Source organism: Salmo trutta, chromosome 28 (assembly GCF_901001165.1).
Source record: "Salmo trutta chromosome 28, fSalTru1.1, whole genome shotgun sequence".
NCBI lineage: Eukaryota > Metazoa > Chordata > Actinopteri > Salmoniformes > Salmonidae > Salmo > Salmo trutta.
The window spans coordinates 7,824,278-7,849,129 of NC_042984.1; the positions used below are offsets into that span (position 1 = coordinate 7,824,278).

Genomic DNA, 24,852 nt, shown 5'->3' on the forward strand with positions numbered 1-24,852 from the left:
AGGACATCCAGCCAATTTGACATAACTGTGGGAAGCATTGGAGTCAACATGGGCCAGCATCCCTGTGGAACGCTTTCAACACCTTGTAGAGTCTATGCCCTGACGAACTGAGGCTGTTCTGAGGGGAGGGATGGATGCAGCTCAATAGGTGTTCCTAATGTTTGCTATACTCTGTGTACATGTCCCAACATTTACTTTCACACACAATCTGAGTCAACATCACATCGACGTTGATCCAACTTCAAAATATAAATTAAAGTTAACCTAAAGATTTGAAGTAACTAAAGCCATTTATTAAATGCGTACAGTGTCGGATAAAAAAAAGTAACCAATAAAACATTAAAGTGTACATAAACTTGAAATTATACAAATCCAAAAATAAAACTTAAAACTTTTTAATCTACACTTGTTTATAAAAATGAACAAAAGTGGTAATAAGTTAACTTCTCCAATATTGAGACCTATTTACTTGTATAATTTGTACAACAAAAGGTGCTGCAGGATTATCTATGGACATTGCTCTCTCTATATATATATTTGTAGATACTATGTGACAGGGTAGTAGAACCCAGTAGCAGCAGCAGCAAGCGGCAGCACAGCTCTCACAGTGACTGGAGGTGGGGACAGTAGTTAGACATGCAGGTTGCAGCCCTGTGAATTAAGACTGCATATTTATCCAAAACATACACGGAAAGCTACCTTCATTTTCCAGACCAGGTCTATTTTATTTTGATGGAGGCCTCTGATATAATAGTTGTTTTTTTTGTACAGTATTTCAGGCTGCTCTTGTTAACCTATAAATGTTTACGGACAGTATGTTTTACAATTAGTTATTCGTCCCAACCATCAGCTCCATTCAACCCCTCCAATCTCTCTCAAGTACAAGAAATCAGTTGATTCCAAGGAACACAGCCAGATGTGAGGTTGATAAAGATGAGGCTGGGGAAACGATAAACCCATCCCTCCTCTCCTGTAGCCTGTCCCTGTAGGAGAATAGAAAGGCACCTTGGAACCCTGATAGATTTGGTTTGTGTTGACCTCTAGTTCCCCACTATCCTCTCCCTGTCGCCCTCCATCCTCTCCCTGTCGCCGCGTCCTCCTCTCCCTGTCGTCCTCCATCCTCTCCCTGTCGTCCTCCATCATGTGCGCCAGAAAGAACAGCATCTAGTGATTCCAGCAGCCACCGGCCCCACCGTGCGACAGACGTGTTGTAGTGTGCTTCACCCTCCAGCCTGTACAGTTCACCATGCAGTACAGACAGACTCCCCACTTATCTAGGGCAACAGACAAAGCTCAGACAGACCTCCTGGATAACAGCACTCCATTGTAAACCTAAAATAGGAAGCACAACCACTTCTGGACAGACATACAGCACAGAAACACACAGCATGTCAATGACATGTAACAGCCGTCATGTGCCCCATCAGATGTCAGCCCCCCATGTCCACATCCCATTATACTGCAGACCTGGGGGGGTTCAGGAGGAAACGTGCAGCTCAGAAAAGTATTGGTCCAGAAACCATTTGGGATGGTAAGATTTGTTACAATCTCTTAAAAAACGCAAACATTATAAACAGCTACGTTCTCAGGTAAAATAAAAATAAGCTTGCATCCGAGTCTCCTTTACTTTCTCTGCAAATCAGTCTGCAAGACTCAGCAGAAAAACTAAACAAAAAGCAGTCTTTGGGTCCCAAAACAGAAAGGTGTGGGGTGATCACTTAGGCACCAGCCCACGGGATTGTGGGTATAAAGGATGTCCTGGGCTGGAGGGGCTGTATGGAGAGGTGGGGGTGACAGTCTTCTTACCCGTTTTAGGTCGGCTAGAGGAGATAGGAAGATCCATATTTTGTTGTTATGTGGAAACATCATTGGTTTTTAAATCATGATTATTACTTTATAACCTTGTGGTATCGAGAGTAGAATTTCTCTACACTCACATTAACATCTGCTAACCACGTGCTTGTGACTAATACAATTTGATCTGTGACACTAAAACAGGAAGAAACACTCCCTACTGAAATAACTGACAAAACCCAGCGCTGATTTGTACAGAACAGGACAGACCCTTACCCAGACTTTGGTTTCTTGCCGGCCCCAGTGCTGGTGGTCTGGGTGGGTCCGAGGCTGCTGTGGAACCCGGAGGCATCCACCTGAATCTCATCTTCCTCACGCAGTGCTTCCTCCAACGCTGCTGCTACCATGGGCGCTATGACCGGCTCCTCATACTCCTTAGTGGTCCGAGCAGGCAGGTCCATCTCCAGCATCAGGATATTCTCAGCCTGGGGAGAGACAGAGAGAGGTCAGGAAACTGTTACGGCCCAGAGGACAAGGATTAAGTCACATCCACCGATGAGAGAGAGGACAGAATATCATACCTTGTACCTGACGTCAGCCTTCATCACCATGGAGGTACGGGCATGCTGACTCAGGGGTCTTCTGTAGCCCACCGCTGACACTGGCCTGGTCATCATCTGCTGGTCACTGAGACAGAGACAGAGTTATTAAGAAGACAATCTGTACGTGTTCCTACACAAGGGATTTACAAATAACTTCTTCTAAACTCTGTAAATTCAGGATTGTTTTTGGATGTATGGTTTTCAGCATGTTTGTCTAAATGTCTCTCTACTGGATAATTAAATGTGCACATACTCCTCTATGCGGGTGATGGGACGCATCTTCCAGCGGTCGTCCTCCTCGTCCAACAACGCCCTGTTCACAATCTTATTCTTCTCCTCCATGGGGATGAAATTCTCAATGATGAGATGCCTGGCAGACAGAACAACAAGGTCAGTCGTGCTGAGGACACAGACAGAACGACAAGGTCAGTCGTGCTGAGGACACAGACAGAACGACAAGGTCAGTCGTGCTGAGGACACAGACAGAACGACAAGGTCAGTCGTGCTGAGGACACAGACAGAACGACAAGGTCAGTCGTGCTGAGGACACAGACAGAACGACAAGGTCAGTCGTGCTGAGGACACAGACAGAACGACAAGGTCAGTCGTGCTGAGGACACAGACAGAACGACAAGGTCAGTCGTGCTGAGGACACAGACAGAACGACAAGGTCAGTCGTGCTGAGGACACAGACAGAACGACAAGGTCAGTCGTGCTGAGGACACAGACAGAACGACAAGGTCAGTCGTGCTGAGGACACAGACAGAACGACAAGGTCAGTCGTGCTGAGGACACAGACAGAACGACAAGGTCAGTCGTGCTGAGGACACAGACAGAACGACAAGGTCAGTCGTGCTGAGGACACAGACAGAACGACAAGGTCAGTCGTGCTGAGGACACAGACAGAACGACAAGGTCAGTCGTGCTGAGGACACAGACAGAACGACAAGGTCAGTCGTGCTGAGGACACAGACAGAACGACAAGGTCAGTCGTGCTGAGGACACAGACAGAACGACAAGGTCAGTTGTGCTGTGCTGCTGACAGGGGACTAACAGCTTGAGGGTACTATCATTGATAATAGGAGGTGGTCTAGGCAGTCTGCTAATCTAGACCAATCAATAACTAGCTCTGACAGCTACGTTAGAGGAAAAATGTACTTATTATGACTGCTGTGTGGTTGTCTCACCTAGCTGTCTGAAGAGGAATGCACCAACTAAGTCTCTCTGGATAAGATCGTCTGCTAAATGACTCGAAAGTAAAAACGGGACCCGCGCGCGCCCCTCGCCCCGACGGGACCCGCGCGCGCCCCTCGCCCCGCGCGTTCCTCGTCAGAGGGCAACAACCAAAATAGACTATATTGATTTTTGTTTTCTTTTTCCTGTGTGTGAGAAATGAGAGGTGTGGCCTGGCTGGTGGTCTGGCGGGGTCCATACTTGAGTTTGAGCTCCCTGGTCAACTCGTTCTGGGTCTGCTCCAGCTCCTGTCTCTCCTTGCTGTGTAGCTCCTGGACCTCATGGATTTCAGTTTTCACTGCCTGCAGCTTCGCAAACAGCTGAGGGGAGAAAAACAGGGAGGCAAAGAGACAAACACCATGGGGTTTGATTCAGTGTAGCAAACATTTACAAGGAAAAAGTTCTGCACAATTTCCTTTGAACTTTTTGTATGCCAAACGGACAACGTTAAAAGGACAGCTTTCTAAGGAATCATATACACCCTTTTGCTATGGTTTTCGAATGTCCTACCTTTTTCAGCTTCTTGGTCTTGATGTCTACTTCCTGTTGTAGAGAGCTATATGTCTCCTTCAACTCCAGGGTCTCCTCATCACGATTATCCACCTGCTGTTTCATCTCCCTCTCTCTGCGTTTCTGCACACAAACACACAGAGCATCACGGTAAGAAGGGAAAGGCTGTGTAAATCACACAAACACACAGAGCATCACAGTAAGAAGGGAAAGGCTGTGTAAATCACACAAACACACAGAGCATCACGGTAAGAAGGGAAAGGCTGTGTAAATCGCACAAACTGGTCAAATGTTTGTGTGGGCAAATCAATACTATTAGATTGACGTCTATTGAGTGTTTAATTCCCTCTATCAATAACCTAAGTCTAAGCATAAACGTTACCTGCTCAGCGATTTCCTGTCTCTTCTGTTCTAGGATCCTTTGTTGCTCATTGGTGTGGTCTACTATGTTCTTCCCACCCATCAGAAGCTTACTCTCCATCGCCTGGACAAGGACACAATCATGAGGCGTGAGGGGGGGGAAACACAATCATGAGGCGTGAGGGGGGGGGGGAAACACAATCATGAGGCGTGAGGGGGGGAAACAATCATGAGGCGTGAGGGGGGGGAAACAATCATGAGGCGTGAGGGGGGGGGAAACAATCATGAGGCGTGAGGGGGGAAACACAATCATGAGGCGTGAGGGGGGGAAACACAATCATGAGGCGTGAGGGGGGGAAACACAATCATGAGGCGTGAGGGGGGGAAACACAATCATGAGGCGTGAGGGGGGGAAACACAATCATGAGGCGTGAGGGGGGGAAACACAATCATGAGGCGTGGGGGGGGGAAACACAATCATGAGGCGTGGGGGGGGAAACACAATCATGAGGCGTGGGGGGGGGGAAACACAATCATGAGGCGTGAGGGGGAAACACAATCATGAGGCGTGAGGGGGAAACACAAGGGGGAAACAGGTAGAATGAAAACAAAAAATGGTTTGAGTAAAAGACCATGAAAAAGGACCAGAAAGTAGTCTCCTCACCTTGACTTTGGCAGTCAGCATCTCGCCTGCCTCCTGCTCCTTTTTGAGGGCGTCCATCTTCCTCTCTTTCTCCTTTAGCAGCCTCTGTTTCTCCTCCGCCACCAGACTGTGATCCTCCATGATGGCCTTCCTCTCCCTCTCCAACTTCTCCTGCTGTACGCGCCAATAATCTGCACCCACTTTATCAGCTGGTTCTACACCATCATCCTCCTCCTCCTCCGTCTCTCCATCCTCAGTGTCCTCTTCTAGTTCATCCCCAGCTTCTCCAACCCCCCTCCTCCTCCTCTTCTTCTTCTTCCCTGAGCGTTTCTCTAACTGTTCTTTGAGCCGAGCAATCTCTTCCTGGAACTCCCTGAGCAGAGCATCTTTAGGGTCCTCGTTGACGCGGGGCTTGTTCTTGATGTTCTTCGCCCGGTTTGAGTAGCGTAACGTGGTCAGTGTTTCCTCCACGTTGTAAGAGGCTGGTCCGATGTTCGCCACCATGACTGTGCGGGCATTGCCCCCCAGGGAGTCCTGTAGCAGGCGGGTGAGCTTGGAGTCGCGGTAGGGGATGTGGGTGCTCCTGCCGTCCACCAGGGCAGAAATGACATTCCCCAAGGCTGACAGCGACAGGTTGATCTTGGTAGCCTCCTTCAGGCGCTCTCCTTGTGCTCCTGTCTTGGTCTGCCTCTCACTGCCAGCCAGGTCCACCAGGTTCAGTTTGCCCACTCGAATGTGGTTCTCTCCGTCGACGCCCAGCTCGCTGCACTCGACGGTAATAAGAAAAATGGCATGTGATCGGGAGCTGTGCTCGTTCATGTTGGTGGAACCCACTGAGCGGTTCTGGTTCCCCACGTTCATGACATGCTCTATTTCTCGTACACTCTTAGTGACGAAGGAGGACAGGTCCTTGACGTATACACCCGTGTCTGGCCTCTCTTTCAGCTCCAGCCGGCGGGACTGGTCCTTGGACAGCAGGTCCCTGATCTCTTCCTGGTAGATCTCCAGGTACGAGGCCCTCACCAGGTACTGCTGGTTCTGGGAGCGGGAGATGTGTGTGAAGACGTGCTCAAAGGAATTGGGAATTACACCCCTTCTCTCTGGGTCATTGCGCACCCCCTCCATAGTGTAGGTCTTTCCTGTACCCGTCTGGCCGTACGCAAATATGGTCCCATTGAAACCAAGCAAAACGGAGTCTACCAGGGGTCTGAAGGTTTCATCATAGAGATCCACCTGTTTGGAGTTCCAGTCGTACACAGAGTCAAACGTAAAGACCTTGGGGTGTTCGTGGGCTGCAGCCCCCCGGGGGTTTCGCACGGCCACCTGGCCCAGCTTCACATCCACATGCACCACCCTCTCAAAGTTGGCTGCACGCTCCTTCTCATTCATGGGTCGACAGCGAACCACCACCTTCACCGACTCTTTGGTCTTAGACATCGTGAGGATTCTCAGACCAACTGGCCTTGTCCCCCTGGCTTGCGTCTATGTCCTTCAAGTATTGTACAAGTCTGAGTTCACAATGTCAGACCTGCCAGCATCAGAACCTGTAAAAAGAGAGAAATAAAAATCATATGCTGATGTTCAAATAGCTATTGCCAACACAATTAGTTACTGTTTTCTTTTGTGATTATGAAGACCTTATTTTGTGCACTGTGCCTCAAACTAGCTTACTGGCTACAGTGGTGTTAGATACTGAAGCAGCTAGCTAGCAAGCTAACATTAACACGACTAGCTACCTAGGTTAACGACAGAGCACAACATCAAAGATACTGCTGGTAACTAGCTAAGCCTTCATCTGAGTTACCTAGCTAGCTAGCTACATTACCAAAAGTATGTGGACACCTGCTCGTCAAACATCTCCTTCCAAAATCATGGGCATTAATATGGAGATGGTCCCCCCTTTGCTGCTATAACAACCTCCACTCTTCTGGGAAGGCTTTCCAATAGATGTTGGAACATTGCTGCGGGGACTTGTTTCCATTCAGCCATAAGAGCATTAGTGAGGTCGGGCACTGATGTTGGGCGATTAGGCCTGGCTCACAGTCTGTGTTCCAATTCATCCCAAATGTATTCGATGGGGTTGAGGTCAGAGCTCTGTGCAGGACAGTCAAGTTCTTCCACACCGATCTCAACAAACCATTTTCTGTATGAACCTCGCTTTGTGCACGGGGGCATTGTCATGCTGAAACAGGAAAGGGCCTTACCCAAACTGTTGCTACAAAGTTGGAAGCACATAATCATCTTGAATGTCATTGTATGCTGTAGTGTTAAGATGTCCCTTAAATGGAACTAAGGGGCCTAACCTGAACCATGAAAAAACAGCCCCAGACCATTATTCCTCCACCACCAAACTTTACAGTTGGCACTATGTATTTGGGCAGGTAGCATTCTCATGGCATCCACCAAACCCAGATTAGTCCGTCAGAATGCCAGATGGTGAAGTGTGATACATCACTCCAGAGAACACGTATCCACTGCTCCAGAGTCCAATGGCAGCGAGCTTTACATCACACCAGCCAACGCTTGGCATCGCACATGGTGATCTTAGGCTTGTGTATGGCTGCTCGGCCATGGAAACTCATTTCATGAAACTCCCGACGAACAGTTATTGCGCCGACGTTGCTTTCAAAGGTCGTTTGGAACTCAGTAGTGAGTGTTGCAACAGAGGACAGATTTTTTTTATTTATTACACGCTATGCTCTCAGCACTCCCGTTCTGTGCGCTTGTGTGGCCTACCACTTTGCTGCTGAGCCGTTGTTGCTCCTAGACGTTTCCACAATAACAGCACATACAGTTGACCAGGGCAGCTCTAGTAGACCAGACATTTAGTAGACCAGACATTTGGTTTACTGACTTGTTTGAAAGGTGGCATCCTATAACAGTGCAACGTTATGTCACTGAGCTCTTCAGTAAGGCCATTCTACTGTCAATGTTTGTCTATGGAGATCGCATGGCTGTGTACTCTAATACACATCAGCGAAGGGTGTGGCTGAAATAGACGAATACAGTAATTTGAAGGGGTGTCCACATACTTTCGAGGCTAGGCCATTTCGCATAGCGAGACTAGGCCATTTCGCTAGCAAAACGTTGTAAATGTATGGCCTACTAACTTAGCTAACTGGCTAAAAATGTCACGTTCTTTGGCAAGCTAGCTAGGTATTTATCAGTCAGTGCTCCTAGCGATAGCGACGAAACAGAACTGACGGCCTTTCCAGGGCTACTGTAGCTAGTTAGCTAACGTTAGATGATTGACGCAAATTAAATCAATGGTTACAGCTTTTCGGTTTGCTAATTGTAACAATTAGCTATATTAAAACGAGAATTACAGCTAGCAAACTGGATAAATATGTACACGTCACCCAACAGAATGATAGATTGAGTTAGCCAGCTGGTTTACAAAGAACCGGGACAGCAAGCTCGATCAGACGGCCTAGCAACGGCAAAACACATCCATCCTCAGAGGACAAGAGACAACACCGTGTATTTTGATGATGGATGCGTCTCCTTATCCAGTTTACAAGAACAAGCACACAATTCTGGTGAATCTCATTTTGACATTATTAAACTGCAACATCCATGACAAGCTAGTTACCATTTAATCCAGTGCTTCCACCCAGTCAGCCATTACCGCCACCTTCCCCGCATCCCAGAAAACTATCCCGGATGGAACGGAGATGCTGGTTGATCGCTTTCAACATCTCAACCAACCTTCTTCTTCTTCGGTATAATGTCATTCGCAACAAGTACATGTGCATTCTGCCACCTACTGTACGGGTGGATAATAAAGATCCCCAAAATGAAATAATGCGGTGTAAATAATAATAAATATATACAGTACCAGTGAAAAGTTTGGACTCACCTACTCATTCAAGGGTTTTTCTTGATTTTTTAAAACTATTTTCTACATTGTAGAATAATAGTGAAGACATCAAAACTATGAAATAACACACATGGAATCATGTAGTAACCAAAAAAGTGTTATACAAATCAAAATATATTTTATATTTGAGATTCTTCAAAGTAGCCACCCTTTGCCTTGATGTCAGCTTTGCACACTCTTGGCATTCTCTCAACCAGCTTCACCTGGAATGCTTTTCCAACAGTCTTGAAGAAGTTCCCACATATGTTGAACACTCGTTGGCTGCTTTTCCTTCACTCTGCGGCCCAACTCATCCCAACCATCTCAATTGGGTTGAGGTCAAGTGATTGTGGAGGCCAGGTCATCTGATGCAGCACTCCATCACTCTCCTTCTTGGTCAAAAAGCCCTTATACAGCCTGGAGGTGTCAAATCAAATCCAATTTTATTGGTCACATACAAATGGTTAACAGATGTTAATGTGAGCGTAGTGAAATGCTTGTGCTTATAGTTCCGACAGTGTAATGCATTTTTTTTAAAAACACTGCATTGTTTCCTAAGGGCTCGAAGTGTCAGCGCCATCTTGCTGGGTCATTGACCTGTTGAAAAACAAATGATAGTCCCACTAAGCGCAAACCAGATGGGATGGCGTATCACTACAGAATACTGTGGTAGCCATGCTGGTTAAGTGTGCCTTGAGTTCAAAATAAATCACACCATCACACCTCCTCCATGCTTCAAGGTGGGAACCACACATGCGGAGATCATCCGTTCACCTACTCACAAAGACACGGCGGTTGTAACCAAAAATCTCAAATTTGGACTCATCAGACCAAAGGACAGATTTCCACTGGTCTAATGTCCATTGCTCGTGTTTCTTCACCCAAGTAAGTATTCTTATTTGTGTCCTTTAGTAGTGGTCTCTTTGCAGCAATTCAACAATGAAGGCCTGATTCACGCAGTCTCTTCTGAACAGTTGATGTTGAGATGTGTCTGTTACTTAAACTCTGTGAAGCATTCATTTGGGCTGCAATTTCTGAGGCTGGTAACTCTAATAAACTTATCCTCTTCAGCAGAGGTAACTCTGGGTCATCCTTTCCTCTGGCAGTCCTCATGAGAGCCAGTTTAATCATAGCGCTTGATGGTTTTTGCGACTGCAATTGAAGAAACTTTCAAAGTTCTTGATATTTTCTGGATTGACTGACCTTCATGTCTTCAAGTAATAATGGACTGTCATTTCTCTTTGCTTATTTGAGCTGTTTTTGCCACAATATGGACTTGGTATTTTACCAAATATGGCTATCTTCTGTATACTACCCCTACCTTGTTACAACACAACTGATTGGCTCAAACGCATTAAGAACAAAATAAACTCCACAAATTAACAAGGTACACCTGTTCATTGAGAGAATGCCAAGAGTGTGCAAAGCTGTCATCAAGGCAAAGGGTGGCTACTTTGAAGAATATATATATACACACACATACTCAGTACTTTGTTGAAGCACCTTTGGCAGTGATTACAGCCTCGAGTCTTCTTGGGTATGGCTTAACTACTCCTGGAATGTTCAGCGTAAGATATTGACATCACAGCCAATCGTTGTCTTTGTCCTGCTACTGTATGTAGTAGCCTAGCAACATGTTCCTAGGTAACAGCTGAAGACCAATCATAATAAATAGGAGCAAATGTCTCTTACAAAATTTGGTTAATATAACTTTGGAAAATGTTATTCAAAGAAATGCATTGACAAATGTAACATGTCAAAAGCGAGAATATGCATTAACTGGTTTCGTTGAAGGGTACAGACATGTATTCACCAGTGAAGCCTGAATCTTCTCCATTTATCTAACCGAGGAAGCTCAGTCATCACATTTTAGGGTTATTTTCATAAATGTCATGTTCCAGGTCATAATAATACAACTAGCTAGCAGGTACAACTCTTCAAAAATATCAGAAACCGATGACAAAAGCTGATACAGTAATCATTTACATATTAGAGTACATTAGAAAAATGTAAGAGGAAGACTGTCAACCTCCCCCCTATAATTAGTATCTGCAGGATCAGTTACTGCACTCTTGAGAGGGTTATTCCCCCTGCAACTTTTTTTATTTTTTGCCTACCTACTGCAGGAAACATGCATTGAAAGCGTTACTTTATTCACAGCGAACAGAGTTTACCCCCCCAAAAGAAGTATTACTACATCACTGTGTAATATACTGCTCAAAAAAAATTAAGGGAACACTTAAACAACACATCCTAGATCTGAATGAAAGAAATAATCTTATTAAATACTTTTTTCTTTACATAGTTGAATGTGCTGACAACAAAATCACAAAAATAATCAATGGAAATCCAATTTATCAACCCATGGAGGTCTGGATTTGGAGTCACACTCAAAATTAAAGTGGAAAACCACACTACAGGCTGATCCAACTTTGATGTAATGTCCTTAAAACAAGTCAAAATGAGGCTCAGTAGTGTGTGTGGCCTCCACGTGCCTGTATGACCTCCCTACAACGCCTGGGCATGCTCCTGATGAGGTGGCAGATGGTCTCCTGAGGCATCTCCTCCCAGACCTGGACTAAAGCATCCGCCAACTCCTGGACAGTCTGTGGTGCAACATGGCGTTGGTGGATGGAGCGAGACATGATGTCCTAGATGTGCTCAATTGGATTCAGGTCTGGGGAACAGGCGGGCCAGTCCATAGCATCAATGCCTTCCTCTTGCAGGAACTGCTGAGACACTCCAGCCACATGAGGTCTAGCGTTGTCTTGCATTAGGAGGAATCCAGGGCCAACCGCACCAGCATATGGTCTCACAAGGGGTCTGAGGATCTCATCTCGGTACCTAATGGCAGTCAGGCTACCTCTGACGAGCACATGGAGGGCTGTGCGGCCCCCCCAAAGAAATTCAACCCCACACCATGACTGACCCACCGCCAAACCGGTCATGCTGGAGGATGTTGCAGGCAGCACAACGTTCTCCACGGCATCTCCAGACTCTGTCACGTGCTCAGTGTGAACCTGCTTTCATCCGTGAAGAGCACAGGGCGCCAGTGGCGAATTTGCCAATCTTGGTGTTCTCTGGCAAACGCCAAACGTCCTGCAGTGTTGGGCTGTAAGCACAACCCCCACCTGTGGACGTCGGGCCCTCATACCACCCTCATGGAGTCTGTTTCTGACCGTTTGAGCAGACACATGCACATTTGTGGCCTGTTGGAGGTCATTTTGCAGGGCTCTGGCAGTGCTTCTCCTGCTCCTCCTTGCACAAAGGCGGAGGTAGCGGTCCTGCTGCTGGGTTGTTGCCCTCCTACGGCCTCCTCCACGTCTCCTGATGTACTGGCCTGTCTCCTGGTAGCGCCTCCATGCTCTGGACACTACGCTGACAGACACAGCAAACCTTCTTGCCACAGCTCGCATTGATGTGCCATCCTGGATAAGCTGCACTACTTGAGCCACTTGTGTGGATTGTAGACGCCGTCTCATGCTACCACTAGACTGAAAGCACCGCCAGCATTCAAAAGTGACCAAAACATCAGCCAGGAAGCATAGGAACTGAGAAGTAGTCTGTGGTCCCCACCTGCAGAACCACTCCTTTATTGAATTGTCTTGCTAATTGCCTATAATTTCCACCTGTTGTCTATTCCATTTGCACAACAGCATGTGAAATTTATTGTCAATCAGTGTTGCTTCCTAAGTGGACAGTTTGATTTCACAGAAGTGTGATTGACTTGGAGTTACATTGTGTTGTTTACGTGTTCCCTTTATTTTTTGGAGCAGTGTATGAGGATGGAGTAGATCACATTCCCACAATGCACTGTCCAAGTCCTCACCAAGATTCTAAAAGCCATTTGTCATCTTTCTTCGGAATGGACTACCCAGAAAGGGAAAATCTTCACAGCTCCTGTTTCTTGTACATTTTTCCAGCGTAGTCCATTCCGAAGAAAGACGACGGTCGGGCATGGACGTCCCGGTCTCGTTTGACAAAAGCAGAGAACGAGGACACACAATTACCAACGAAGTGGTCAGCTTGGCTTAGGATATACAGGTCCAACTGGGCAGAGTCCGGCTTGAGGCTCACCACCTTCACCTGGGCATGGACAGACAAACAAACGATACACTGAACATGCAGTATACAAACAAAGCATGTTTACCAATAGCGTAACACCTGCGAAAAATGGATGTACTGTGTGTGTTTATACAGTGTATTCGGAAAGTTTTCAGATCCCTTGACTTTTTCCAGTTACGTTACAGCCTTATTCTAAAATTGATTACATAGTTATCAATCTACACACAATACCCCATAATGACAAAGCAAAAACAGTTTTTTTTTTTTAAATTTGCAGATAAAAAAACAAAATTACTGAAATATTACATTTACATACATGTTAATTGAAACGCATTCCAGGTGACTAACTCATGAAGCTAGTTGAGAGAATGCCAACAGTGTGCAAAGCTGTCATCAAGTCAAAGGGTGGCTACTTTGAAGAATCTAAAATATATTTTTGATTTGTAAAATACTTTTTTGGTTACTACATGATTCCATGTGTGTTATTTCACAGTTTTGATGTCTCCACTATTATTCCACAATGTAGAAAATGGTAAAAATAAAGAAAAACCCTTGAATGAGTAGGTGTGTCCAAACTTTTGACTGGTGCTGTAAGTATTCAGACCCTTTACTCAGTACTTTGTTGAAGCACCTTTGGCAGAGATTACAGCCTCGAGTCTTCTTGGGTATGACACTACAAGCTTGGCACAGCTGTATTGGCACACCATTCTTCTCTGCAGATCCTCTCAAGATCTGTCAGGTTGGATGGGGAGCGTCGCTGCACAGCTATTTTCAGCTATCTCCGGAGATGTTCAATCAAGTTCAAGTCCGGGCTCTGGCTGGGCCACTCAAGGACATTCAGAGACTTGTCCCGACGCCACTCTTACGTTGTGTTGGCTGTGTTCTTAGGGTCGTTGCCCTGTTGGAAGGTGAACCTTCACCCCAATCTGAGGTCCTGAGCGCTCTCGAGCTGGTTTTCATCAAGGATCTCTGTACTTTTCTCCCTTCATCTTCCCCTCGATCCTGACTAGTCTCCCAGTCCCTGCCACTGAAAAACATCCCCACAGCATGATGCTGCCACCACCATGCTTCACCTTCGGGATGATGCCAGGTTTCCTCCAGATGCGACGCTTGGCATTCAGAGCAAAGTGTTCGGTCTTGGTTTCATCAGACCCCCATGGTCTGAGTCTTTTAGGTGCCTTTTGGCAAACTCCAAGCAGGCTGTTGTGCCTTTTACCGAGGAGTGGCTTCCATCTGACCACTCTACCATAAAGGCCTGATTGGTGGAGTGCTGCAGAGATGGTTGTCCTTCTGGAATGTTCCCCCATCTCCACAGAAGAACTCTGGAGCTCTGTCAGATTGACCATTGAGTTATTGGTCCCCTCCCTGACCAAGCCCCTTCTTCCCCGATTTCTCAGTTTGGCCAGGCGGCCAAATCTAGGAAGAGTCTTGGTGGATCCAAACCTGTTCCATTTAAGAATGATGGAGGCCACTGTGTTCTTGGGGACCTTCAATGCTGCAGACATTTTTTGGTACCCTTCCCCGGATCTGTGCCTCGACACAATCCTGCCTCGGAGCTCTACGGACAATTCCTTCGACCTCATGGCTTGGTTTTTGCTCTGACATGCGCTGTCAACTGTGGGACCTTAAATAAACAGGTGTGTGCCTTTCCAAATCATGTCCAATAAATTGAATTTACCACAGGTGAACTCCAATCAAGTTGTAGAAATATTTTAAGGGTGACCAATGGAAACAGGATACACCTGAGCTCAATTTCGAGTCTCATAGCAAAGGGTCTGAATACTTATGTAAAGAAGGTATCTGATTTTTTATTTTATAGAATGGCAAAAATTTTAAAACCCGTTTTCGCTGTGTCTTTATAGGGTATTGTGATGTCATTATAGGGTATTGTGTGTAGATTGATGATACACATTTTATTAAATCCATTTTAACATAACAAAATGTGGAAAAAGTCAAGGGATCTGAATACTTTCCGATTGCACTGTATGTATGTATGTATGTATGTATGTATGTATGTATGTATGTATGTATGTATATATATATTTAACTGACAAATAAAATGAATAAATCAAACAAAGCTCACCTTATCCTTGAAGAGTTTTTGGATCTCTGCGAGGTGGGACTCTGAGTCTGTGGCGATGTAAACAGAACGAGCAGAGATTTTCTTGACCCAGAGCTTGAGGGCCCGGCGGATCTCAGCCAGGTCAGGGAGGCACATGGTCATGGTGAGGGGCAGAGCGGTGTGACGGTTATAACCCACACACTGAGGAGAGGCCATGAAGTGAGGCCCAGCATCCCCACTCTGGAGCAGCTTACAGGCATTTACCTACAAGGACAATTACATCGGGGAATAGAACAGGGAAACAGAATGGGTCAGGGCAGCCAAAAAAGTATTGAAAATGTCAATAACTAAACTTTTTTTTTTATTCTGTCGACTATGTGTGTGTGTCTCTATCCATGTGTGTGTGTGTGTTCCCAGCTCACCCAATCAGAGCCGATTCTCAGATGTATGGCCACGTATGGCCTGGGCAGCAGAGCAGCGATGTGTTCCTGTCCATCCTGCACCATCCTCTCCGTCCAAACTACATACCGCTGTAGACCCACATATTCCTCTATGACAGGGAACTGAGCCGGGGCACCAGGCAGGGCCAGGACAGGGTGCTCTGATGGAGGGAACCTGCACAGGGAAAACCACAGATGGAAGGAATTTGGGACTGCAGATTAAAATTAGCTGGCTGGCTAAAACTTGCACTTCTACAGTGATGTTCATTAATGGGCACCGTCCCTGTAAAACTACATTTAATGTAATACATTGGTTATGGTAACAAGAGGCGTGATTATTCTGTTATATCACCAGTAAGTTGAGCAAAAAACATGCTTATGTTTCACTAACAGTAAAGCACAAAGACTTACTTGTTGAGCCAATGAGGTTGGTGGTAGGAACTGAAGGACAAGCCATCAAACAGGACAGACCTGTCAAACTCCACTCCTACGTGGTCCCAAAACGGACCAAAAGGATTCCCGTCCTGATAATGACAGCATGTGATGGTTCATAAAACCCCATGAGCAAGACTTGACAAGACATTTATACCAGATCTTATGGTTTTTCACCACTTGGTGGTAAACATGAGAAATAGATGATATGGAAGAGATTTTAATGTAAAATACAGTTATAGTAACATTCCAACAGGGGGCAGTGTTCTGCTCTGCCATGGCATTCTTTCCATGAACAACACTAAATCAATTCATGTCTTATAAGTCATTTAACCATATAAAAAGAAAATAGAGCCAAAACTATGGCCTCTGTTCCAGCACTTGGCTTTTATATAATCTCTCTTGACCAGTTTCAACGTTTTTTTTCTTTCACTAACCGGGCTCAATACCTGAACAACTGTCTCGGTTATCTCCGACTCTCTGAACCTCAATCAAAACACTCACCTTCATGGGGCAGGACTTCTTGTCCACGCTCCTCTGGGCAGCTGACTCAAAGCAGTAGGCTACCCTCTGACCCTTAGGCCAGTGTGTTGGAGCAAGCTGCTCCATGAAGTCCTCCAGGCTTACCACACGGTGGTAGTGGGTCAGGGCTTCCAGCTGGAAGAACTCACTGTAGGGGACATGTACCTGTTGAAAGGGAGACACAGCTGTGAGAGTGAGATGTGATCATCGGTGCATCACAATTCTCTGTCCTTTTTCCAAAAATGTGCTCTTGTTCACTTTATGGATTTAAAAGAAAAGGACTGGTGAGATCAACACCAGGAAACATGATTCATGCACTTACATTTGAGTATGGTGGCGCGTGGTGCCGGTACACTATGAAGGGGGGAACTGCCAGTGTGCGATTCAGGATTTTTGCGAATGCCAAAGAACCCAGAAAGTGGTCGGCTTGGTTTCCAAATCGACCTGAGTAACGAAATTGGTCCCATTAGCAACGAATTTTAAACACTACATTTATATTTGGAAAATACAAATCTAGATAGCACAAATACGTAACATCTGCGTTAATAAATTAACTGTAAGGAAAACATAGCCGGGCTAGTTACAAATCGGACATCAAGGACACCCGAGTATCTAACGTTACAATGCTTCCAATTAAAGTTGATCAAATTACCCATGCAAGGACAATATAAAATGTAGCCATTGTCGTCCCACGTTAACTCTGTAGCACACGTTAGACTAATTTGTAGCAATATTGCTATAAGCGAATAATAGACCACAAAAAGTTGCAAATGATTCCGTTTCGCCGCCATTGTGTTTCATGCTACATCCCAGAATGCATTGGATGTTGAAAAAAGTTTAACCCCCGACGTGCTGCTTCCGCTTGTAGACGTGGGTCGGCTACATCACTCTGAAACGTCCAATGAATTTGGAATTGAAACTTCATATGATCTTGGAAAATTGATGGAATATTTAGACATAAATCTTTTTCAGGGAATCTTTAGACATGTGTGTGAGGAAAGTGAGAGAGAGAGAGAGAGAGAGAGAGAGAGAGAGAGAGAGAGAGAGAGAGAGAGAGAGAGAGAGAGAGCAGAGAGAGAGAGAGAGAGAGAGAGAGAAATAAAATAATATATTATCTGTTGTTTTAATTTCAGATTCATATGTGAGGCAATCAGTCTTCATGAAATGTGAATTTATTAGCCAAAGAAATGTGTGATTCTTTATTTTTAGTAGTCACAGAATTGACTCATTTGAATGGCATTAACTGCTCTTATACAAAAATTATTTGGAACAGACTATATCACAAAACTGCGATGTGTAAACGACATACAGAAGCTGATGACAGAAGTATTGTACTTTTTTCTTTTTAAATCAGAGTATTCTGATGAAAAGATAAATGAAAGAGTATGAACAGATTCAAATAATCGTCCAATAGGCCTATACAAATCCCACAAGTCAAATCCCACAAAAAATCAAATCCCACAAAACCCACGCAAATTGCTCACACACATGTCTTGTAGCTTAGTTTGGAAAAAAACAACAACATCATGCTTCTAAACCAAACCGCAAGTGAGTTCATCATCATAGATGTACTAGTATTTGATTGTGTTTCTTCATTAATTAACAACAGGGTCCTGGTGAAATCTTCAGCGGTAACAGAGAGGACCATGAGTAACTGGCTTACTGACCATAGTGCCTTGAACTGGAGTCAACCAAAATGGAGTCAATGTTATTTTCACTGATAAAGACACAGAAGAAACAAGTACTAAGACTGAACCCAGAGCTCTGTGATTAAACTCTTCAATAAAATACAAATCTGTGTGCAACATGCCTCAACCCAAAAAACACTTGGTTTGGGTGTGGTCTCAACCCAAAAAACACTTGGTTTGGGTGTGGCCTTCAACCCATATAAACACTTGGTTTGGGTGTGGCCTCAACCCATATAAACACTTGGTTTGGGTGTGGCCTTCAACCCAAAAAACACTTGGTTTGGGTGTGGCCTCAACACATATAAACACTTGGTTTGGGTGTGGCCTTCAACCCATATAAACACTTGGTTTGGGTGTGGCCTCAACCCAAAAAACACTTGGTTTGGGTGTGGCCTCAACCCAAAAAACACTTGGTTTGGGTGTGGCCTCAACCCATATAAACACTTGGTTTGGGTGTGGCCTCAACCCAAAAAACACTTGGTTTGGGTGTGGCCTCAACCCATATAAACACTTGGTTTGGGTGTGGTCTCAACCCAAAAAACACTTGGTTTGGGTGTGGCCTCAACCCATATAAACACTTGGTTTGGGTGTGGCCTCAACCCATATAAACACTTGGTTTGGGTGTGGCCTCAACCCATATAAACACTTGGTTTGGGTGTGGCCTCAACCCATATAAACACTTGGTTTGGGTGTGGCCTTCAACCCATATAAACACTTGGTTTGGGTGTGGCCTTCAACCCATATAAACACTTGGTTTGGGTGTGGTCTCAACCCATATAAACACTTGGTTTGGGTGTGGCCTCAACCCATATAAACACTTGGTTTGGGTGTGGCCTCAACCCATATAAACACTTGGTTTGGCCTCTACCCACATTATATAGTGCTGTGTGTGTGCACGTATGCCAGAGAGAAAAGGTCTGTATGAATGTTTGTGCATTGTATGGGGCATAAAAAAACAACAACATCACCACTGCTGTCAATGAAGCCAATTTGTCCTAATTAATTGATAGATAATTTTATCATGTCTTATAACAATTGTAATTTAGACAGCAGAAAGGCCGATTGGGCAAGTTCCTGAGGTGGCTTGAACTTTAGAATGCTAATTGTAGATTGACAGACCAACTACGAGCAGTTGATATCTTCACAGGGGAACTCTCCCATCCCCCTCCTCCCACAACCACGTAAGTACTCATACACACACACACATACACACACACACACACACACAGATAGACACACACACACACACACAGACACACACACACGCATACACACATACACACACAGATAGACACACACACACACACACACACACGCAGGTACAGACGTTCCTCAAAATAGTATCCCTGTTCTACATGTATGTGAACCTTTCTTACTGTGAATGTAGTTCATTCATAGAGGTCCATGACATGCATGTGACTGTGCAGAATACCAAATGAAATATGAAATGAGCTCTGGTCAATTGCTAGCAGGTTATGGAACTTGATGGATTGGCTGTTCATCACATTGCTTGAGAGGAAAAGCCCACCGCGGTTCAAATTCAGTCAATGCAATTCAAGGTGTTTTCTTAGTCTTTATTTCATGTGTTTTCTTCCGTCTCTGCTCGGGCCTCTCTTTCCCTCTTTTCCTGTCTGGCTCTGCTCCGCCCCCATCCACTGTTTTTCATTGTCGAGATGACAGCGATGATAACGAAGCAGAGAGCCACAACTCACCACCCTGAGACTTCCTCCAGGTGGATAACTGAAATAGATTAACAAACGGCGGGTGGAAACAAAAACGAACAGTGCAATATAGTAGGTGCACTTAAAAAAAAATGCTTTCTAGAACCTAAAAGGATTATTTAGCAGTCCTCATATGAGAACCCTTGGAATAACCTATTTTTGGTTCCAAAGTCGAACCCTTTTGGTTCCAGGTAGAACCTTTCTGAGTTATGTGTAGAACCCTTTCCACAGAGGGTTCTACATGGAACCCAAAAGAGTTCTACCTGGAACCAAGAAGGGTTCTACCTGGAACCAAGGAGGGTTCTACCTGGAACCAAAAAGGGTTCTTCTATGGGGACAGCCAAAGAAGCCTTTTGGAACCCTTTTTTCTAAGAGTGTGTATGAGTGTTCCACAGATGAATGTTTTAATTTTTTATCTCTATTTCCCTGTCTCTTTCTCTCTTTCAGCCTCACCGTTTCCCTCCTTCAGCCTCACTGTTTCTCTCCTTCAGCCTCACCGTTTCCCTCCTTCAGCCACACTGTTTCTCTCTTTCAGCCTCACCGTTTCCCTCCTTCAGCCTCACTGTTTCTCTCTTTCAGCCTCACTGTTTCTCTCCTTCAGCCTCACTGTTTCTCTCTTTCAGCCTCACTGTTTCTCTCTTTCAGCCTCACTGTTTCTCTCCTTCAGCCTTCAGCCCCCCCTCTCTCTACCTTCTCTTAATGAAACCCCCTCTCTCTACCTTCTCTTAATGAACCCCCTCTCTCTACCTTCTCTTAATAAAGCCCCCTCTCTCTACCTCTTAATGAAACCCCCTCTCTCTCTACCTTCTCTTAATGAACCCCCTCTCTCTCTCTACCTTCTCTTAATGAAACCCCCCTCTCTCTACCTTCTCTTAATGAAACCCCCCTCTCTCTACCTTCTCTTAATGAAACCCCCCTCTCTCTCTACCTTCTCTTAATGAAACCCCCCTCTCTCTACCTTCTCTTAATGAAACCCCCCTCTCCCTACCTTCTCTTAATGAACCCCCTCTCTCTCTCTACCTTCTCTTAATGAAACCCCCCTCTCTCTACCTTCTCTTAATGAACCCCCTCTCTCTCTCTACCTTCTCTTAATGAAACCCCCCTCTCTCTACCTTCTCTTAATGAAACCCCCCTCTCTCCTTTGAGCACAACAATCAGCCCTTAGTCCTCCTGCTTATGTTGAATAGGTGGTTGACCCCAGAGACCACTGACCTTTCCTCCAGTCGACTAGCAGTGATGCTACAACGTCCTCGCTTCCATCGTCCTTTGGTATTTAGTGTTGTACTAGGATCCCTGTTATCTCTTGCTGAAGCAGCAGCTACTCTTCCTGGGGTCCACACAAAACATAAAAGATGACATAATACAGAACATCAATAGACAAGAACAGCTCAAGGACAGAACTACCTACATTTAAAACAAGAACAGTAGAACCATTAATGATTCTACAGCCAGTTACACACATATCTACTGTACATTGGTACATAGACATATGCCTATGAGTTATTTAGGTCAGATAGGGGAGAGGGGTTGTGTTGTGAGGTGTTGTTTTATTTGGTTTTTTTTTAAAGCAAATTTGACTGCTTGCGTAATTTGAGATGGAAGGGAGTGCTGTGTGATCATGACTCTGTATAATACTGTGTGTTGCCTTGAATCCATTTTAAATGTGGGGATTGTGAAGAGACCCCTGGTGGCATGTCTGGTGGGGTAAGTATGTCTGTCAGAGCTATGTGTATGTTGATTATACAGACAGTTTGGAAAATTTCAATGCATAAATATTTCTCACAAAAACAAGAATCAATGCAGTCAAGAGCAAGACTTTCTGCTCTGTTCTTGCCCAGCTGCAGCTTTACTAGTGCCTGTGAGGTACACTGTCAGAGGACCAAAAAGGACAGCATGTAGACTGAATAAATGTTAAAAGCTATACTTGTGCTCAACACACGACAAACTACATTGCTAGCATGGAAAGAGATCGAGGGACACGGAAACAGAGGAAATCAAAGGTATTTAAGTGAATGTTATTTCAGTGTTGTACTCTACTGACTGTCAGGACTGGTATCCTCTCTGGCAACAGGACAAGGTTATGATGTATTTCTGGTTTGACGTGCAATACTGGGTCCACCCTTCTGCCTTATCACCCTACTGCAGACTGCTGGTGTAGACTGTCTCATGATGATATCACACCTCATCAAAAGTACTCAGTCACTACTAACTCCTCTCTCGATACCTCCCTACCTATGTTAATACCAGCCCAACTCAACGAATACAGGGGTATCTCTCTCGATACCTCCCTACCTATGTTAATACCAGCCCAACTCAACAAATACAGGGGTATCTCTCTCGATACCTCCCTACCTATGTTAATACCAGCCCAACTCAACAAATACAGGGGTATCTCTCTCGATACCTCCCTACCTATGTTAATACCAGCCCAACTCAACGAATACAGGGGTATCTCTCTCGATACCTCCCTACCTATGTTAATACCAGCCCAACTCAACAAATACAGGGGTATCTCTCTCGATACCTCCCTACCTATGTTAATACCAGCCCAACTCAACAAATACAGGGGTATCTCTCTCGATACCTCCCTACCTATGTTAATACCAGCCCAACTCAACAAATACAGGGGTATCTCTCTCGATACCTCCCTACCTATGTTAATACCAGCCCAACTCAACAAATACAGGGGTATCTCTCTCGATACCTCCCTACCTATGTTAATACCAGCCCAACTCAACAAATACAGGGGTATCTAGGCAGATTCTCTTTTTATTACATCATCATTCTGCGCTGTAATTTAAAGCGCTACACTTCCATAGAGTGTAACATTCATTCAATCTATCATCAAAACAATGTCTCAAAACCTGTTTAACAGTCACTCCTAAAGTGACTAAGTAGGTTATTTCACCACCTCTCCTGAGTGTGACCAAGAGGTTCTGTGGAGAGACCTGTAGCTGAACTGTTATCATTTCAAATGGGTCTCCCTTAGTTGCTTAAGATGTTTATGTGGCTCTGTTGTATTGGGTAGTGTTACTCAAAGGAGCTGTGTTTGGAGGGAAGGCTAAATCCAGACGCAAGCAAAGTTGCTGGCATTCCACTGCTGGTATTTATAGCTTTTAACCTAAGTTGTGTGTATGTTGTATATTGTTAAGACTGAATTAAAGTGATTTTTGGGACTGACGTGTTCCCTATAAAATCACAGCCAAGTGAGCCAACATGCCATCATTCTGCCACTGGAAAACCATTGTCTAAACACAAAGCTGATACTAATTAGTGTTGATTGGGGGAGAGAAGGTTGAGGGAAAAAGAAACTGCATCAATATCACTCTAAAAGTGTAACACTATGTCTTAATTCTTACTGTACATGGAGTCGTCTACATTATCTTACTGTACATGATGTTGTCTACATTATCTTACTGTACATGATGTTGTCTACATTATCTTACTGTACATGATGTTGTCTACATTATCTTACTGTACATGGTGTTGTCTACATTATCTTACTGTACATGATGTTGTCTACATTATCTTACTGTACATGGCGGCGTCTACATTATCTTACTGTACATGATGGTGTCTACATTATCTTACTGTACATGATGTTGTGTACATTATCTTACTGTACATGATGTTGTCTATATTATCTTACTGTACATGATGTTGTCTACATTATCTTACTGTACATGATGTTGTCTACATTATCTTACTGTACATGATGTTGTCTACATTATCTTACTGTACATGATCACAACCATGATTATCAAGCACTAGAATTCTACAACCACATCTCTCTCCTAGACGATCAAGTGAAATGACTTACCAAAACATAGAAATCAAACAAACTAATATGAGCTGAAGAAATACATTTCTCCCATCCCGACTAGCATAAGCAGGAATGGGAACACAGTTACTCAAACTGTGGGATAGAACAACCAGGGGAATTAGCAGATGGACGGAGCATCCAAACACTTTCCCTCTCACAGTATCCCTCCCAAAATCTCTGGCGTTGGCAGGCTGTGATGGTTTTGTTGGGTGGTTTTGCGTCTAAGTTGTTTATCGCCAGCCTCTGGTAGCATTAACCAGACATCTGTTTTAAACCAAACACATACAAACTCTATAATCTGTGCCTGGAAGAAGGGATTTCTGAGTATCCTAGTGGTGAGGAAATACGCTCCAGATGTGAACAAATCATCCAATTGCCATTGTAGTTTATCGTCTGTAACCTGCCCTCCATCAAGGACCTGCACTCCTCCAGGACAAGGAAGCAGGTAAGATCATCGCCAACCCTGCCCACCCTGGACACCCTGCCCACTCTGGACACCCCATATTTTAAAGATCCCATTCCACTGATTCCGCTCCAGTCATTGCCACGAGCCTGTTCTCGCCAATTAAAGTGCCACCAACCTCTTGTGATGTACACTTACACAAAACACTGTTGATGCCAGTGCTCTCCAACCCTGTTCCTGGAGAGGTACCGTCCCGTAGGTTCACTCCAACCCTGCTCCTGGAGAGGTACCGTCCTGTAGGTTTCCACTCCAACCCTGTTCCTGGAGAGCTACCATCCTGTAGGTTTCCACTCCAACCCTGTTCCTGGAGAGATACCGTCCTGTAGGTTTCCACTCCAACCCTGTTCCTGGAGAGATACCGTCCTGTAGGTTTCCACTCCAACCCAGTTCCTGGAGAGCTGCCATCTAGGCTTTCACTCCGATCCCAATCTAGTGCACCTGATTCTAATAATTAGCTGGTTGAAAAGATTAATCGGGTTAGCTACAACTGCAGTTGAAGAGAAATCTACAGGAGGGTAGCTCTCAGGAACAGGGTTGGAGAGAAAACCTACAGGAGGGTGGCTCTCAGGAACAGGGTTGGAGAGAAAACCTACAGGAGGGTGGCTCTCAGGAACAGGGTTGGAGAGAACCTCCAG

General features: G+C 44.9%; 2 protein-coding genes and 1 long non-coding RNA gene across 3 annotated transcripts; all 3 read right to left on the reverse strand.

Moving 5' to 3' along the window:
• Positions 1–271: 271 nt before the first annotated feature.
• LOC115165363 (kinesin-like protein KIF3B) lies at positions 272–8,951 on the reverse strand. The gene is made up of 9 exons (XM_029718442.1): positions 8,735–8,951; positions 5,164–6,686; positions 4,522–4,623; positions 4,140–4,262; positions 3,831–3,949; positions 2,650–2,766; positions 2,376–2,481; positions 2,071–2,279; positions 272–1,820 (listed from the first exon to the last, which is right to left on the reverse strand). Exons 2-9 carry the CDS (start codon positions 6,577–6,579, stop codon positions 1,715–1,717), a joined length of 2,298 nt encoding a protein of 765 aa, XP_029574302.1. The 5' UTR covers positions 6,580–6,686; positions 8,735–8,951; the 3' UTR covers positions 272–1,714.
• A 3,791-nt stretch (positions 8,952–12,742) lies between these two features.
• pofut1 (protein O-fucosyltransferase 1) lies at positions 12,743–17,340 on the reverse strand. Its single transcript, XM_029718445.1, has 7 exons — positions 17,175–17,340; positions 16,845–16,966; positions 16,505–16,687; positions 15,980–16,092; positions 15,551–15,743; positions 15,150–15,392; positions 12,743–13,087 (listed from the first exon to the last, which is right to left on the reverse strand). The coding sequence occupies exons 1-7, from the start codon at positions 17,311–17,313 to the stop codon at positions 12,893–12,895; spliced, it is 1,188 nt and encodes a 395-aa protein (XP_029574305.1). The 5' UTR covers positions 17,314–17,340; the 3' UTR covers positions 12,743–12,892.
• A 2,492-nt stretch (positions 17,341–19,832) lies between these two features.
• Positions 19,833–21,205, reverse strand: LOC115166408 (uncharacterized). Its single transcript, XR_003870315.1, has 2 exons — positions 21,144–21,205; positions 19,833–19,950 (listed from the first exon to the last, which is right to left on the reverse strand). It is a non-coding gene; the product is annotated as an uncharacterized LOC115166408 (long non-coding RNA).
• Between the last annotated feature and the right edge of the window lie 3,647 nt (positions 21,206–24,852).

Excerpts from the sequence above, each read along its gene's own strand:
- LOC115165363 (XM_029718442.1), bottom strand. The coding sequence starts at position 6,579 with ATGTCTAAGACCAAAGAGTCGGTGAAGGTGGTGGTTCGCTGTCGACCC. Across the intron at positions 4,263-4,521 it reads GACAGGAAATCGCTGAGCAG|AAACGCAGAGAGAGGGAGAT; the intron begins GTAACGTTTATG and ends GTTTGTGTGCAG. Across the intron at positions 3,950-4,139 it reads AGACCAAGAAGCTGAAAAAG|CTGTTTGCGAAGCTGCAGGC; the intron begins GTAGGACATTCG and ends TTCTCCCCTCAG.
- pofut1 (XM_029718445.1), bottom strand. The coding sequence starts at position 17,313 with ATGGCGGCGAAACGGAATCATTTGCAACTTTTTGTGGTCTATTATTCG. Across the intron at positions 16,967-17,174 it reads TTTATATTGTCCTTGCATGG|GTCGATTTGGAAACCAAGCC; the intron begins GTAATTTGATCA and ends TTCGTTACTCAG. Across the intron at positions 15,393-15,550 it reads TGAGAATCGGCTCTGATTGG|GTAAATGCCTGTAAGCTGCT; the intron begins GTGAGCTGGGAA and ends TTGTCCTTGTAG.